The 18,668-nt window shown below is 38.3% G+C and overlaps 1 protein-coding gene across 1 annotated transcript; it reads right to left on the bottom strand.

The window, feature by feature from the left end:
• Positions 1 to 110: 110 nt before the first annotated feature.
• Positions 111 to 18,269, bottom strand: cgrrf1 (cell growth regulator with ring finger domain 1). The gene is made up of 7 exons (XM_073811469.1): positions 18,154 to 18,269; positions 17,969 to 18,106; positions 8,574 to 8,716; positions 8,315 to 8,492; positions 8,037 to 8,184; positions 7,851 to 7,958; positions 111 to 7,672 (listed from the first exon to the last, which is right to left on the bottom strand). The coding sequence occupies exons 2-7, from the start codon at positions 18,070 to 18,072 to the stop codon at positions 7,337 to 7,339; spliced, it is 1,017 nt and encodes a 338-aa protein (XP_073667570.1). The 5' UTR covers positions 18,073 to 18,106; positions 18,154 to 18,269; the 3' UTR covers positions 111 to 7,336.
• Between the last annotated feature and the right edge of the window lie 399 nt (positions 18,270 to 18,668).

An 18,668-nucleotide genomic window follows, 5' to 3' on the forward strand; every position in this document is an offset into this window, starting at 1 on the left:
GCGTGCATTCACGTGTTTTAATCAGAGACTTGGTTCAAGAAATCCCTAAATCTACAATAAACCTTTATTTTGCCAGAGTGGACAGCATTACATTTATTACGTTTATTTAAAAAAAATCCAATATTAACACGCACCCGGCTCGTATCACCACCGGTGAGCGATCTTAAATGCACGTGAACATAGAGAGCAGGTCATGAAAAGACTCACTGACCTCGTGAAGCGGTTAAAATTTTATTTAGTTTAAAATATACAGGTTTTCGTCTAAAGAAACAGACAGGACCGCGCTGGGGGCTGGGGGCTTGAGAACGGCTGGTTGAGAAGGGAGGGAGGGAGAGAAGCGTTCATAAAACATGACAGTCCAGAAAACTGGACACACTGTTAACCCTTGCTGTAGATTTCTGGGTAAATAACTGTAAAATTGGCAGTATTTAGCTTTAACACTGGTGAAAGGTATTTTACTGTGATATGAGGTGCAGTTATGCTGCACTAATAATAAACTACAGTAAAATACTCTTTGCACCAATTAAGGAAAATAACTGTAATATTATCTGGTAAATTACTGGCACACACACATACACACATCCACAGGTGCAGGTGTCACCAATTTGCCTTGATAAACATGTTTGTTTGTTTGTTTACTTGTGCTGTGTTGAACAATATAATAGTGGATTTGTATGTTTAAAAGCGGAAAATGAGTAAGTAAACTGTTAAAATATTTGTGATTGTCTTTAAAACACATAAAGTTAAGGTTCCAAATAGCTTCCTGATTAGCAAGTTTTTAGCATCTCCTATCAACGTTAACCCTTGTGCATTGTTCAAATTGACTGCCCTTTCGTGTTGTACGTGGCCAAAAAATGCCAACTAAGTGAAACTGTTGTAAAAATTTATCAGATTAATATAAAAAAATATATTAATCTGTTAATCAACCTCAATACTGATCAAAATTACCAAATATTTACAAAAATTCCATGATTGTAACTCTTTAAAAAGTTTATAAGTGAACTTCCCAAATAAGTATTTATCCTTTTGCAAAAAGGTAAAATTTGTAATTTTTCATGTTGATCACCATGTGGCACCATTAACCCTTTAGTAGGCCTGTGCAAAAAACAGAGCTTAATTTCTGGTTTCTACTTCCTGTTATATGAAGCATTTTTGTTAATCCTTGAATTGTAAGAATATAAGAAGGTCATTTAAATTATGTTGAATAACTGCAGGTTTGGAATAACCTGAGGGTCAATGATGACAACGGATATCTTTTTTTTGAGGGTGGGATTTGACATGATTTTGTTATGTGTCTTAAAAGAATTTGTCTATTACACTGAAAACCCTTTCACAATTTGCCATATGTGTTTTTTTTTGCTACGTGTCGCACTACCAATAAATAACCTGAATGTTATTTGATTGCATTGTTTTGGAGTATGATTTTGTTAGTTTTGGTTTAACTGTCATGCAGTGGCAGTGTTCTTTGTTTAAATTATTGCTTTTTGTTATCTAATCTTATTTTGCCAATTCTACAGAAAATTAGTTCTGTTTAGTTTAATTTTGTGATTCCTTGTGCTATGTATTTATCTATTGTCAGGATCCTGCCAAGGAGTCTTGTTTTGGATTTATATCTAGTTATGATGGCAGTTTGGCGTTCTGGCAGTCCCATGCTCAATGTCAGGGATGGGCAACTTCGGTCCTGGAGGGCCGTGGTCCTGCAGAGTTTAGCTCCAACCTTAATTAAACACACCTGAAGCAGCCAATTAAGGTCTTACTAGGCATACTAGAAACTTTAACGCATGTGTGCTGAGGCAAGTTGGAGCTAAACTCTGCAGGACACCGGCCCTCCAGGACCGAAGTTGCCCATCCCTGCACTATGTGAAGGTTCATGGCCTTGTTTATTGGGTCATGTGCCTTCGGTGTCTTGTCTCTTGTCCCCACCCCCTCGTTCTCCTGCTTATTAGTAATCATTGGTTTTCTCCCATCACCTGTTCCCCCTCGTTATCTTGTTTGTTTGTTTTTCTATATAATGTCATTGTGTCCTTAGTTCTGTGCAGGTTCATTTTGTTTTGTTCTCGTTTTCATGTGGTTATCTAGCCGAGTTATCTTGTCAAGTTTAGTGTTATCTGTCTGCTTACGGTGTTTCATGTTGTGTACCCCCTCGTGGGTTTTGTTTTATGTTAGTAAATAAAGTGTTTTCTGTTTTCCCCGACTTCATCTGTGATTGGGTTCATCCGTCCTCTGATCCTGACATCTATTGCCACAGTAATAAAGTGTATTTGTCTAAATATTTTGGGGTTCTTTCTCCTTTTTAATAAAGTAACATAAAAAAATAATCTTTCAAAAGTTTTAGAGTACCACAATGAGTACGGCATTTATACCTGAAGCATGTAGTACCGTACAGTAATTAACTGAAATCAGTGCTGCCAGTTATTAACTGTAATTACTAATCTACAGTATAAAACTGGCAACATTGTTGCCAGTAAGACACCGTAATGGTACAGAGACAGTAAATTACTGGCAACACTGTTGCCAGTTATTCACTGTACTGTCATAGACACAGTAGTATACTGGCAACACTGTTGCCAGTAAGTCACCGTTACAGATGCTGTACAGTAACTAGCTGGCAACAGTGTTGCAAGTAATTTACTCCTAAAAAGCCTGGTAAGGTTTAACAGTGCAGCCTAAAACAATAAACTTTTTGACAGCAATAAACATGACAACATACGCGTGACAAAAAACACACACACAGGAAAAAACAACACGTTGATTGACACATCGTAAAACACGCACACTCCGGACAGACGCTGTCTAAAAGCCATAAAATATACGACTCTCAAAACTAGACAGCATGTACACCGTTTGATTGATAGTCCCGCCCACCTGTCAAAGGGGGTAATAAATCATATTTTGAAATATGCCACCGGATAACAACTACTCCTCTCTTATTTTGGTTATATATGTTACCACTAGTACGTATTATCAGGAAACGTTATACGTTTTCACTGCTATGCAGATGATACCCAGCTTTACCTATCCTCACATCCTAGCAATATTAGTATCTGGATGGCAAATAACTTTCTTCAGACCTGCAAACTCCTCAGAGTAAAAAAGGTGACAGTGTCGCACGCACGGGGGGGGGGGGGGGCGCTTAGGGTTACCCCAGCTCTATATTTTTGTGATTTTAATATGATTCTGAGCGTGACTTAACAAAAATCAGCATACTTTAACCAAAAAACATTGTTAAAACATCCTTGAAGCTTAAAGTGAATGACACATTTAATATTTTACAAATGTTTTTATTTACAACTCACGGAAACGCCTGGAGGTGTTGTGAAGCATGACACTGAAATAAAAAACAACAAGAGACAGACAGAAATGAAAAAAATATAATTTTGCTGATGTTCGTGAAAGCTTCGTGCGACAGAGCCACTTTGTCCTCAGCCGGCGTCTGTGCAAGGTTGACGAGTGCTCCACCAAAGTGCCCAGAACCATTGCCTGAAAGTAAATTAAAATCATTAAAATATAACCTTGCAAACTATCATACATAGGACTAATATGATAAAACAACGTGTCTCCATACTGTATGGCTGATATGCATTGAATATCAAAATACATTTCTGTTCAATAATTATAATAATAATGCATTTTATATGTAGGGCTCCTTACATTGAATAAACAATCTCAAAGTGCAAGTGTTCATAATGTAAATTCAACTAACAATACAATGTAAAGATTTCATTGACAGACTTTGATGCAAAATGTAGCCCTTTAATATACAGAAATTGGCTGTTGGTGTATTATCCTAGGACAACACGCTCGCCAGATTGTTTTATCTAAACAGCCCTATGTTGTTAAAAATGACTGTTTACCAGGTATACAGCCACCAGGAATGAATGGGGCTTGGCTAATTCCTAAAACATTCACAACGCGATGTAGAAAGATTAAGTGCATACATTGAAAAAAGATATGTATGTATTAATTAGTCTAAGTTGAGGTAAAAACATAGGAAAATGTTGAAAAAGGGTGGGTTTTCCTTTAACATTACTCTCGCATCAGCTGTTGTGTAAACAGTCACATTTACCCACATCACGAATGACTGCCTGCGCAAGCGCGCACCACAGCCACCGTAATGAAGTTACTCAGGGTAACGTTAGCTCAGAATTCGATTAGTAGCCGTATATCTCGGAACTCCGGGCAGAACACCCGGGTAACGATAAGCCTAGCTAACAATCGTCCTGCTAAGTTAGCTAACATTAGTCATTTTGCTCGAAGCATAGGCAAACTTTATGCAAGGTCTACGTTTGTGCATTACTCGGCGTTGACTCGTTCCTAAAAATACAATATAAGCGGTAGCTAACGCTAATTAAATCAAGCAAACAAATAGTTGTCGTTTTTGGTACAAAAAAGTTGACTTACCTCAAATAAGATGGTTCCTTCACGTTAAAAGTGTCCATCAGACTCGCGTGGTAGAGGTGTGTCTCTCATCCAAAGGACCGCGCTGTCTTCAAGATTCTGAAGGAAGTGCTAAGATTCCGATTGGCCCAGAGAAATGTCAAGTATAAGAATTATCCAATAATGTTTGGCAATTCTAGCCCGCATTGCATTCAGATAAAGGGCAGCCTTCCGACCCCCCCCCCCCACACCTCAAAAAAACTCTCCGGTTCTATGCGATTCACGTGAATGACCCAATTGACCAAGAAAACGGCGATTGTCGCCGAAAAGCGACAAGTTTGCAGGTCTGTTTCTTATGCTAAACTCCGAAAAGATAGATACTTATTATTGAAATTGCTCCAAACAAAATATGTCAAGAACCTAGGTGTGATGTTCAACAGCAATCTATCTTTCGATAGTCATATCTCCAATGTCTCCCACACAGCATTCTTCCATCTTAGAAATATCTCAAAAATACGCCATATGCTGTCTGCATCAGATGCAGATAAGCTAATCCATTGTAACTCATTACTCGGGGATGCCACTCAAATCAGGTAAATAATAGGCCTGGCAAACTCGATTCCTTTTAAGGATCCGGGTTATTGTGAGTCACTCACTAAAGTGATCCGGGTTGTGTGAATCACTTGAGTCACTTGAGTCAGTATTGCTAAATTGCCAAGGAAACTCAGTACAGACCCACTTGTAACCGGCTGATCTACGCAACACAAGATTCTCAGAGCCGGAAACATTGCAGACTCGCAGACCATGGACATGAGACTCGCTCTACAGATCCACTAACCGGCTGATTCGCGTGGATCAGCCGGAGCCGGTTAGTGGATCTATAGAGCGACTGAAGTCTCCTCAAAAGCAAATCCACAACAAAAGCCTTTCACTTCTGAAACATGCTTATAGGTTTTAGGTTTGGTGTGTATGGTCGAACATTTAAAAAATAAGCCTAATAACAATAGCATAATAATATAGAGAATCTCTCTCCAGAGCCGGAGAGATAGTTCGCGCAGATCACCCCTTTACGGATCAGCTGGTTACGGATCAGCCAGTTACGGATCAGCCAGTTACGAGTTGAGAGATTCTCGAGTCAGAGCAGATTCGCATGTCTCTCGAGCCCGCATTGTTTCCGGCTCTGAGTGAGAATCTCGGGTCAGTTCTCGCGCATATCAGCCTGTTACGAGTGGATCTGTAGTGCGAGTGAAGTCTCATCAATAATGTTGAAAGAGGTTTGTGTGTGTGGTGGCGCTGTTTATGGTTTTACATTGAATTGTAGTAGGACTCAACTGATCCGGGTTAATGACACTAGAGACTCGCGACTCATGAGTTAATTTAAAGATCCGGGTTAAAGATCCAAAGTGAGTCACGACTCAAACAGGTCTAGTAAATAAGCTTCAGTTGGTTCAAAATGCTGCCGCAAGAGTGCTTACTCGATCTAAAAAGTATGACCACATAAGTCCAATTCTGGCATCTTTACACTGGTTACCAGTTAAATCTCACATACATTTAAAAACATTGCTAAACACCTAAAAAGCCTTAAATGGCCTAGCACCCTCATATATTAAAGAATTACAATCAGAATACAAACCACTGTGGTCGCAAAATTCTGTCCACCTAATTATCCCTAGAATATCAAAAGTGTCTAAAGGTGGCAGATCATTTTCTTACCTAGACCCTAGTTAGCTTGTTCTGAACAAAGCACTCACATCACTTGTCTGGGTAATATACTTTGCCACAATAGTTAGCCTGTCTGGAACCGAGCGGATATTAAACCACAATACTGTATGCCTCTTGCATTTCATGTGAATGGCCCCTACGCAGCACTAATAGGATTTTGTTCGTCTTTTCCCGACAATAATGAGACTAACAGACCCAGTTCCAGCTGCCGTGAAGGTCATCACACCATTGATCTACTGGCCTTCCTTCAACGTGATGCCCAGCCGATGTCTGTCTATATATATAAATTATTTAAAGTGTTTAAATTCCCATTAAATTGTATATAATCGTACCTATTATATAATATATCCAATAGAATCAGCTATGTCTGGCTCTCTCTCAAGGGTTCAAGCCAGGTTTTTTCTCCTAGTGTTTTTTTAACCCCTGGGAAGTCAGCTGACATGGCTTAACTTAGCAGCCCATTCTATGCATTACCTAATTACTATGCTTGCTAGTACAGTTTAATCTTAGCCGCTGTATTTTCTGCTTATTTTGTCCATTGATTTTGCTGTGTTTTCTCCTGCATCTATTAATGTAAAGCTTCTTTTCACAATTAAAAAATTGTGAAAAGGGCTATATAAATAAAGTTTAATTTAATTTGGTCTGGAACCAAGATTTTGCCCGCTTGCTTGTTTGTTTGGGGTTGTCTTGTTGAAACATTTTGACCACCGTGCTTAACTGTCTTTATAGCATAATGTGGCTTGAATTCAGAACATTTTTGCTGAGCATTCAAAACTTTTCTGCATTTCTTTATACTTTCCCCCCTCTTAAATCGACCTTTTTATCAAATTTGTTGCACTGCTGTATATCAGGTCTGTAACCTCGATGGCTATTGCTAGCTAGGATACCTTTCAGACTAAAATACTGGAGCAGGTGTAAACACGGACTTAACTGGGATTTCAAAGTAATGCTAAGTTTCTTTTATGAAGATAATGTCGAAAAATTAACCATTTGAAAACATATTTGTTAGGCTAAATAATGCATTTAAAATGTATCTTCTTTAAACACAAATGAGAAAATCCTACATTAAGCAAATACACACAAGAAGCATAAAATAACAATGCTAGAATAGCAGGTGTCCATTCTTATAAGTTAAAGGCCAGCTGTCTGCATCTCTTTACCTTAAAGATGCTTCTGTTTCCTTTCTTTCCAGTCCAGCAAGTAATTGTTTATAATGTAAAACTGACTTTCAGCCATTTTAATTTTCTGTTAAGTTGTCTTCCTCATCATGAGATGGCTGGTTAGACAGAACAAAAGATTCCATGACAAAAGCTCTGCAGATCGGACAATGTTGGAAATGGCGTACACAGCTGTCGCATACACATGCATGTCTGCAAGGCAACATCACTCTGTTTATTGCCGCATTCTGACACACCACGCAATCTCTGCCTTGGTAATCTGGCCACTCCATTGACAAATCTGACTGCTCCCTCTTATCATCTAGAGCTTTGTGTTGTAGCCCGACCCCTTTTTTGCTAGTTGATGGTTCAGCTGTTCCAGAGAAGTTGCTGATGTCAGCTGACATGAAGAGAGGCTGTGAACCAGAACAGAACTTCATGGTTTACAAAGACATGACACTTAATTAACAGCATATAATTAAGTGCTGTATTTAATTACACTCTAGAGATGAAAAATGTAAGTGTGATCAAAATGAGCACACAAAGCTGACTAAATCTGATCCCAGCATATAATGAGAAAATGTGTTTTCATACTTTCAAATCGTAGACATTGCCATGTGCTGTGAGAAGATACTGAAACAAGATTCTTGCAGAGATTTTGTATTTGTCATCAGGAATATGGAGCACTGTCACACTAGCCATCTAGAATAAAAATATAAAACCATTTGAATCTTCACCATAATGCTTCAAGAAATTTAGTAAAGGGTTTCTGCTACTTACAATGTTGTAGTTGTCCCTGGTTTCTGGATTGTTGAGCATTAAGACAGCTACCAGGGGGTAACGATCCCTGGGCAGTATCCCAAAATTAGTCACTCCGAGTTCTGGTGGCATTCGGGTAAAGCATTCCTCCTTTTTGTCTTTCTGTAAACTGATAATACGTTAAGAAAAAAACATACAGGTTGTGCAAGTTCTATGTTTTATCTCTTACACTATATCCACTACAATGGGGAAAAGGAATGTTTATAAAAGCCAATTTCTAACAGACATAGAAAGGATAGTTGAAGCTATGACAGTGGTGGTAGCTGAACTCCAGAGCATCTTGAAACTGCCATGTGGTACTGAGTCTAGGGCCACGCTGGTGACTTTGAAGGGCTGTCTGGAGAGCATGGACCTCACAACCCCAGAAACAACAGAGGACACAGTCTTCAAGGCAGTATGCCAGCAAACTCAGACCCTCTGAGACAATAATGACAGGGCACATCCATTAACATCTTGAACATTTTACATTAATTAAAAATTCTGTTAGTTGATTCTCACCAGTTACTGTAGCTGTACCAACTGTAGAGCCTATCTCCAAGGCAAATGGATTGGCAACCTGCACCATCTTTCTCTCAGGGACAGGTACGAGAGATTCAGTGTCATCTGAGATGCGTAAAATAATTGGAACATCAAATCCAAACCTAAACAAAACATACCAGAGTCAGTTAACAAAGTGGATGCAGTTCTGCTAGTATTTTAATATTGGGATCTGGCAACACAGCAATTCCTGCTCATTAAATCAAGTCAAGTCAAGTCTTTATTTTGCCAGAGTGACCCACATCACCCGGAATTCATTTTGGTGAATTGGCTCACACAAGACAATACAACATAACATATACAATAAAAACTTGCAATTGAAAAAGAAAACAAATACTTTGATTTCTACCAATAAATAGTAATAAAACTAATTATTTAAGGAAAAAGCTGTGTCTGAATAAGTAAGGTAGATAGAGATTGCTGTTGTGAGTTGAGGGTCCTCACAGCCTGTGGGTAAGTACTATTAGAGAAACGAGTGGTTCTGGTTCTTATACTTTCTAACCTTCTGCCTGATGGTAAAGGAATGAAAAGGGAATTAGCAGGGTGAGATGAATCTTTGAGTATTTTCAGACTAGTTTTAATTAACGGGTGTTATAAATGTACTTAGGGAGATCCAGCCCCATTATTCTTGACGCAGCACTAACTACCTATTTATTGCAGACTTATCGTCTGCCGAATAGCTACCCCACCATTCAGTAATGAAGAAAGTGAGAGTGCTCTCTATCACAGCCCTGTAGAAGTGTAGCATACCAGACTTGGACACTTTAAATCTCCTAAGTTGTCTCAAAAAGAAAAGTCGCTGATGAGCTTTTTTAACAATCTGGCTGAATGATGGTCCCAAGGAACCTAAAACTTTTCACCCACTCTATAGTTTTGTCATTGATGGCCAGGGGCTGAAGCGACTTAATATTTTTGCTACTAAAATCAACAACCATCTCCTTTGTTTTGGAGATGTTGAGTGACAAATTATTAATTAAGCACCACTCAGCCAGCAAGGACACTTCTGTTCTGTAAGCCGAATCATCATCATTAGTGTTGAGGCCCTACCACAGTGGTAGGCCTCGTCTGAAAATTTTAAAATCTTAACAGAGTCATGATGAGAAAAACAGTCATTAGTAAAAGGGGAGACAGAACATGTGGCCTATTGTTTTTGTACTAATATCTGGCAACACAGGGTGACCAGCACCTAAGCACAACCACTATAAAAAGCCATCATTCACCATGGCAACAGCATGTAAAAAAGAGGTCTAAATCCTTTTTATTACTCAAACTAAAAGTTGTTGTTGGAAATTGCTACACGTATTAAATTTCAAGTCTCATTTATTTATATAGCCCTTTCCACTACAACGTAGACCAAAGGACTGTACAACTAAAACCAAGAAATAAAGCATACAAAATACAATATACAATAGAGCATCAAGAATTAAAAGATACAGAATACAAATAAGTTTTCACACGAATTTTAAAAGCATCAACTGACGGTGCAGATCTAATATCAGGAGGCAAAGCATTCCACAACCTAGGGCCAACGACTGAAAACGCTCGATCCCCTTTCGTCTTAAGACGCGTTCTTGGAACATATAGTAGTAAGCAGTTAAAAGACCTTTGGGATCTGCCAGAGTTCTTAACCACCAGATCCTTGATATATTCTGGGGCCAACTCATGAACAGCTTTGTAAACATATAACAAAACCTTATACTGTATCCGATATTTCACAGGGAGCCAATGGAGCCTTTTCAGAACTGGTGTAATATGCTCCCTTTTCTTAGTACCAGTAAGAAGCCTCGCTGCAGCGTTTTGAACCAGCTGCAATTTTGAAATATGAGATTGACTGGCGCCTGTATATAAAGCATTGCAGTAATCCAAGCGTGAAGAAATGAATGCGTGAATCACTGTTTCCAGATCAGGAACAGACAAAAACGATTTAAATTTCGCAATAGTCTTTAACTGAAAAAAACAATTTTTTACCACGTTTTTAATCTGATGGTCAAACATAAGTGCAGAATCAAAGATTACACCTAAATTTCTTATTTTAGGCTGAACATATGTTTCCCATGTACCTAGGAAGTCCGTTAAACTAATGTCGTCCTTATTCATCCCAAACACCATGACCTCAGACTTGCTTGCATTTAACTGCAGGCAATTTTGCTGTAACCAAGTAGTCACCTCCTTTAAACAAGCAACCAGGGATAAAGTAGGGCTTGATCCTCCAGCTCCAATCGGTAAGTAAATCTGAATGTCGTCAGCATATAGATGATAAAATATACCATATTTCTTAAAAATTTGGCCTAAAGGCAACAAAAATAAAGAAAAGAGAATAGGACCCAGAATTGAACCCTGAGGTACTCCACAATCAAGAGAAGCTGGCCGGGAGGAAAAATCCCCAACCCTGACACAGATTGAACGACCCCTTAAATATGAGGAGAACCATTTTAAAACCATCCCTCTCAGCCCTACAACGTGCTGCAAACGATTAATTAGAATAGAATATCGTGATCAATTAAATCAAAAGCAGCACTAAGATCCAAAGTCGCCAAAGACGCAGCCATGATTTAAAATAAATAAATGAGATTTGAGACGTATTAAATTTACTAATTTTATTAGTTACACTTAATTTTTCGCACATTTTCACAACCTTTGCGTGGGAAGTGGCGTATGCACAAAACAGGGCTGAAAACGTGCGTACACACCTTCCCTACTTCCCACAATTTATAAATGAGGCCCCTGATGAGTGGTGTAAGGCAGTGCCAAACCCTGACAAAAGATATTTGTAAGACCAGAACCAAATGGCTGAATCCACAGGGAACCGTTTAAACACTACATTCTGGTGAGAAACTAAAAAGTTTTCTCATCAAGCTCATATCTACCTCAAAGACAATCACCGAGCATCTAAAAGATCTAATCCAATTTATGTTTAATCCCAAAACAGCTACTCTATGGTGTGGGGCAGAAGAGTCACACCCTACCACATTTTCTCAAAGCAAACTGTATATGGAATGCTACATTCTACATACACAAAGTATCTGAAACTGGTCTTGTTTGGTGTCATATGAATTATGAATGATTTCCATGTAAGTGGTACAATTTGGTTTATTAATATAACAACAGAATTCAATGTTAAAGTGTGACAATAAAATAAGTAAACTTAACCTAATGTTGGGATACACCTTTTACCTTAGACATGTTGACCAATCACCCACTGTATGTATATTAGGCAACACCCCTGGGCTTACAAGAACCAATCAGTATATCATTATCACAGTGCTTTGTTCTCTGGATATTTAAGGAAAATGGTAAAAGATTCAGATGGGATTTTCTATATTTAGAAATGCACCTCCATGATGCTGTCCTGGCACAGCATCATGCATTTGTTTTTCATTTTTGAGGAATCTGTAACCAGATCTTCATCCTTACCAGGTATGCAGTGGTTTTCGTTTTATTCTTTTGTATTTGAATCGGATTGTAAATTGGCTTCTGAATTATGTTTTACCTACCTGGCTAATGAGGCTATAAGGAGATACGCCTGGACCTCTGGTTATTGCTCCTACTTTAATTAGGTAGTTGTATAGTATATGATTCGCTATACCAAATTAGAAGGCACTAGTTTAGACCTCTGATCATCGTATGGGTTTGTATCAAGTTGTATATAGATGGTTACAGTGGCCAGTGTTGCCAGACCTCTGGTGTGGTTGAGTTTATGTTTCAGAATCAGCACAAGCCGGTGTGGGCTGATACGACATCGGTAATTAAATGAACAAGTTCAATGTAAACATGAGTAAATGGAAGGATCAAGCATTTATCTAAATTCTACAATTACATCAATTTGATTCATAATTATAAACACCATTTTTTATCTTTGGGAGTGAGATAAATCTACCCAAGTTGCGTAACGTTAAATTGTCACCTGCAAGCACCAGAAAAAAACGAACGCACAATGATCTTTCTGCCATGATGTTTGGTTTCCACCGTTGGGCCAAACGGATGAATTAATGTTGTTCCCTTTCAGTGGATTCATTAGAAATGTAAAGGCAACTGTTCAGATGTAGGAGCACAGCTACAAAGACTGATATTAGTCATGTAAAGATGAGTATTAATATATCTAAAATGACTGCAAAGAAGAATAATACCAGTCACACAAATCCACTTGGGGTTCCAAAATCCTCTCGCAACATAAATCTAACTTTCTACAAATTAATGCAACATCATCATCTACAGGATCCTCTATAAAAGTACATGACATTTTGGTCACTTAGACTCTTCCCTCTCTGCCCTCTGTCATCAGAAGCACCAAACTTTAGCACCACCCCTTAAAGCACAAACAACCAATCACACATTGCACCAGCCACTTTGCTATAGATGCTGCTATCAAACCTGCACACTGTTTGCCCAATGTAAATATAATGAAGAATAGATACTGTACTTATATGTGCCACAATGTCTCTTTTTTCTTAAATACTGTAATAATATTTATTTCTATTTTTTCTTAATTCTTCTAATTTTCTAAAACTTGTTTAATGAAATGTTGTAGTACACTGCGGGGTTGAGGGAATGTAATTTTGATACTCTGTATGTCTTGTACAATCAGCAGAATTGACAATAAAGTTGACTTTGACTTTTGAGCTGGAGCATTCCATTCATATCATAAATCAGAACAAACACAATTAGCAGATTTCATTTTTATTAACATTCATAATAAAACTGACCCAAAATCAGTGAAACCTATGCTGATTCAAGGGTTCACTTTGATATCAACACAATCTACTTGCAGCAATCAGAGTTTTTAAAATGTTTTGACACAGTAATGACGTAACAAAGTGCCTTTGCTAAACCACGTGACATGTCCAATTTGATACACTCCAAATCAATCTGCCCAAGTTTCCGGACGCAGCCATGATTTAAACAGTTATGGCAAATATTTACTACACCTGCCATGTATAACCCAGTGGGAGGATAAAATGAAGAAGTGGCCTGATATATAATATAAGCAGTGGTTCTCAACTCCAGTCCTCGGGACCCAGTGCTCTGCATATTGTGCATGTCTCCCTTATTTAACACACCTGATTCAGATCATCAGCTCGCACGCAGAGCAGTGGGTCCCGAGGACTGGAGTTGAGAACCACTGATATAAAGATCACTGATCTATATAAATGACGGGATTGCGCATGACGTCACAACTGTGAAGCCACCGTGCCACCATGTTGGTATACCCAAACGTTCTATTAAATCAATGGACGCGATCAGATTTTAATGATAAAACATCACTTCACTAGTCTCTGTTTTTATATCTGAAGTCTCCCTGTACATTATTACTACACAAACGTCCTAAGCATGTACATAGCATGTACATCTCGACTGTGTCTGTTCCTCGAACAAATAAATACAGAGCACCGTTTACCTCGTCTCGTACAAATCTTATTAACATAAAATTAGAACACAATACATTAACAGATGAAACTCAAATGTTAAAATTCAGCCTTCTTAACATTAGATCGCTTACCAATAAAGAACCAATTATCAATGAAATAATTACTGACCAAAACTTAGATGCACTCTGTTTAACAGAGACCTGGCTTAAAGCAGACGATTACACCAGTTTAAACGAATCCACCCCACAAGACTATTATTATAAACACGTTCCTCGTCTAAAAGGGAGAGGGGGTGGTGTAGCTACAATATACAATAAAATATTCAAAGTAAACCATAAATCCAACCTAAAATTTTATTCGTTTGAAATAATACTGCTAAATATGGAAATAACTGATCGTAACAACAAACGGCTTTCGTTCATTTTAGCTACCATATATATATGTGATAACCGTTTAACTTAGAAACTTCATTCAAACTCTCAAACGTGCGGACTATTCGGGAATAGTGTGCTATGACTTTTATAAGCGATCGGGGGTACGGTCTTCGCCCCAGGGTCGAAAAAGCAGCCGAAAAATCCCATAGACTTAACATTGCGACAAACTTTGACGAGTCGTAGCTCAGACCTAGGATTTCACAGAAACTTGTGACTTGCCACATTTGAAGAGGCTGGCAGGCTCTGTAAGAACATACCTCACAATGGGCTGTAAGTTGTACCCCTGGGGTGTAAGAGGTCCCCAAATTTCCCCATAGACTTATAATGGGGCAGGAATCATGCCCATATAAGGAACTAAAAACGTCCCGGATGGGATATCTTTGCAGCGCAGTGTCATAGAGACATGGGGGTGGGCTCATTTTACTCAGGCATCCAATCAGTCCCTTAGGATCCTTATTGAGCTATCAAGCCACGCCCCTAGCAACCATTTTAGGTACCCTAGCAACATCTACCATAGACTGCCATTATAAAATGCCCAGATGGATATGCAGCACAGTGTCACAGAGACATGGGGGTGGGCTCATTTTACTCAGGCATCCAATCAGTCTCTCCCCTAGCAACGCCCCTAGCAACCAAATATGAGCAGCCTAGCAACATAATAAACAAAGCCTTATATCTCTGGATCTGGACATCATAGAGACATGGGGGTTGGGTCTTTGGGTCATATTAGCTTCATGCTAGCTTCATGCTAAGTCATACTAGCTTTGTGCTAGTTTCAGGCTAGTTTTATGCTAATTTCATAATAAATCTTGCTAACTTAATGCTAAATCATGCTAGCTTCATGTTAAATCTTGTTAGCTTCATGCTAAATCATGCTAGCTTCATGGTAATCATGTTAGCATCATCTTAATCATGCTAGCATCATGCTAATAATGCTAGGATCATGCTAAATTCATGCTAACGTCATGGTAATCATGCTAACATCATGCTAGCTTCATGCAAATTATGTTAGCTTCATGCTAATCATACTAACATCATGCTAGCTTCATGCTAATCATACTAGCTTCATGCTAATCTAATGCTAGCATAATGCTAATCATGCTAGCATGATGCTAATCATGTTAGCATCATGCTAATCATGCTAACATCATGCTAATCATGCTAACATCATGCTAGCTTCATGTTAATCATGCTAACATCATGCTAGCTTCATGCTAATCATGCTAGCATCATGCTAGCTTCATGCTAATCATGCTAGCATCATGCTAGCTTCATGCTAATCATGCTAGCATCATGGTACCTTCATGCTAATCATGCTAGCATCATGCTAGCTTCATGCTAATCATGCTAGCATCATGCTAGCTTCATGCTAATCATGCTAGCATCATGCTAGCTTCATGCTAATCATGCTAGCATCATGCTAGCTTCATCCTAATCATGCTAGCATCATGCTAGCTTCATGCTAATCATGTTAGCATCATGCTAGCTTCATGCTAATCATGTTAGCATCATGCTAATCATGTTAGCATCATGCTAGCTTCATGCTAATCATGCTAGCATCATGCTAGCTTCATGCTTATCATGCTAACATCATGCTAGCTTCATGCTAACATCATGCTAGCATCATGTTAGCTTCATGCTAATCATGCTAGCATCATGCTAGCTTCATGCTAATCATGCTAGCTTCATGCTAATCATACTAGCATCATGATAGCTTTAATGCTAATCATGCTAGCTTCATGCTAATCATGCTAGCATCATGCTAGCTTTATGCTAATCATGCTAACATCATGCTAGCTTCATGCTAATCATCCTAGCTTCATGCTAATCATGCTAGCATCATGCTAGCTTCATGCTAATCATGCTAGCATCATGGTAGCTTCATGCTAGTCATGGTAGCATCATGCTAGCTTCATGCTAATCATGCGAGCACCATGCTAGCTTCATGCTTATCATGCTAGCTTCATGCTAATCATGCTAACATCATGTTAGCTTCATGCTAATCATGCTAACATCATGTTAGCTTCATGATAAATCATGCTAGCGTCATGTTAGCTTCATGCTAGATCATGCTAGCGTCATGCTAAATCATGTTAGCGTCATGTTAGATTCATGATAATTCATGTTAGATTCATGCTAAATCATGTTTGCTTCATGATAAATCATGCTAGCTTCATTGTAAATCATGTTAGCTTTATGATAAATCATGCTAGCTTCATTGTAAATCATGTTAGCTTCATGCTAATCATGCTAGCATCATGTTAGCTTCATGATAAATCATGCTAGCGTCATGTTAGCTTCATGCTAGATCATGCTAGCGTCATGCTAAATCATGTTAGCGTCATGTTAGATTCATGATAATTCATGTTAGATTCATGCTAAATCATGTTTGCTTCATGATAAATCATGCTAGCTTCATTGTAAATCATGTTAGCTTTATGATAAATCATGTTAGCTTTATGATAAATCATGTTAGCTTCATGGTAAATCATGCTAACGTCATGCTAAATCATGCTAGCTTCATGTTAAATCATGCTAGCTTCATGCTAAATCATGCTAGCTTCATACTAAATCATGTTAACTCATGCTACCTTCATATTTCATCATGATAACTTTTTTAAATCATGCTAGCTTCACACTAAAACATGTCAACAGCCAGGTAAACTACTAGACTAAATTTCTTTTACATTTCTGTCAATCAACTTTTTTGCATTTTCATGCACTGGTAATTCCTTGGGAATTGCATTTCTAGTTTACTTCTGATATTTTAACTGTGATAAAAAATTAATTGTACACATTTACTAGAGTAGCAATTTCCAACAACAACTCGTTGTTGCTGTACACTTGCAGTAACACTTTCAGTTTTAGTAGTAAAATGGATTAAGACCTCGTCACGTGCTGTTGCCATGGTGAATCGTAATATCGGAGCTCCATTGATGATGGCTTTTCATTGTGGCTGTGCACGCGCTTAACTCAGAGTCAACCTACTCAGAGTCAATTGAACTAACTCAGATCAGTTGTTCTGTAACCGAAAACTCAGAGTTTCCTATCTCAGAGTAAGTCAATTCAGAGTTCAAGTTTAAACTCAGAGTTGGTTGAACCTCCTGTTTATTATTGAAACGGGCCCCCGGGACCTTTAAATTTAAGTGTAATGAAAACGCAGCTAATCAAGACGACAATATTATTTCATATATATATATATATATTAAGTCATACTGAAAACATTCATAACCGCACTAAACAAAGTTCTTGTTCATATTATTAAAATTATCACAATAAAAAGTTGCTTAAAAGATAAATAAATAAATAAATAAATAAACCATCCTTTGTCAACAGTATAGTATTAACATATTTTGATCTGATAAATAAAGGTTACAACATCTATCCCCATACCAGAAAGACGAAGTTTGTCTAAAACATATTGTTAACACCCACACTGGACCGCACTAATTTTCAATCCCTGGCTACGACCATGCTCATACTAGTCTAATAAACATTCTATGACAAATACATTACATACTAAAACAGTTATTAACCCTAATAAACGTGAACTCACCAGCCCAGCACCACAGCTACAGTGATTATGAAACACACAGAGATGATGGTAATGTAAAACAGAGGAGAATACTCATACAACGTCACTAAAAAGTCAGCAGCCATTCTAAATAAGTGACATTAATACAATTCTCATAAATTCAGATGTGTCTTTTTCTTCTTCTAGGGTTTTATGGCGGTTGGCACTTCAGATGTGTCTGTTAAAACGAACACTTTAAAAACAAAAACACACTCTCGAATCATCCCTGCAGGACTCGCGAACGTAAACTTCCGGTTTCGACAACCGCTACGGTGGCCTGCAGGACAAGACCTGCACACATGACATATTACCGTCACACATAGGGAGGAGCGTTTCAGTCAGAAAAGCAAGATTTAAGAGACTATTGGGAGAAATAAAGTCGGCATATTATAGGAAAGTTTACATATTGGATGTCTGCCGTATAAGTTGAGAACCGTCGGACTCAGAGTAAATTCGATTTGAGTTAATGAAGCTTAATGTCAGAAGAGCGTGATTAACGCATCTATACAGATGCTGGCCGCATTGGTCGCGCCGGTGGAGGTTTGGCGTCGTTAGATTTGCTATTCGCTGACAAGTGCTGAAATCAGGGGCGGCGTTTGCGTATGGCAGGGTATGGCAGTTGCCATACCCAAGCATTCAGACAAAACACCAGAAATCAACAGGCTATAATGAAGCTCATTAA

This window comes from Paramisgurnus dabryanus, chromosome 12 (assembly GCF_030506205.2).
Source record: "Paramisgurnus dabryanus chromosome 12, PD_genome_1.1, whole genome shotgun sequence".
Taxonomy (NCBI): Eukaryota; Metazoa; Chordata; class Actinopteri; order Cypriniformes; family Cobitidae; genus Paramisgurnus; species Paramisgurnus dabryanus.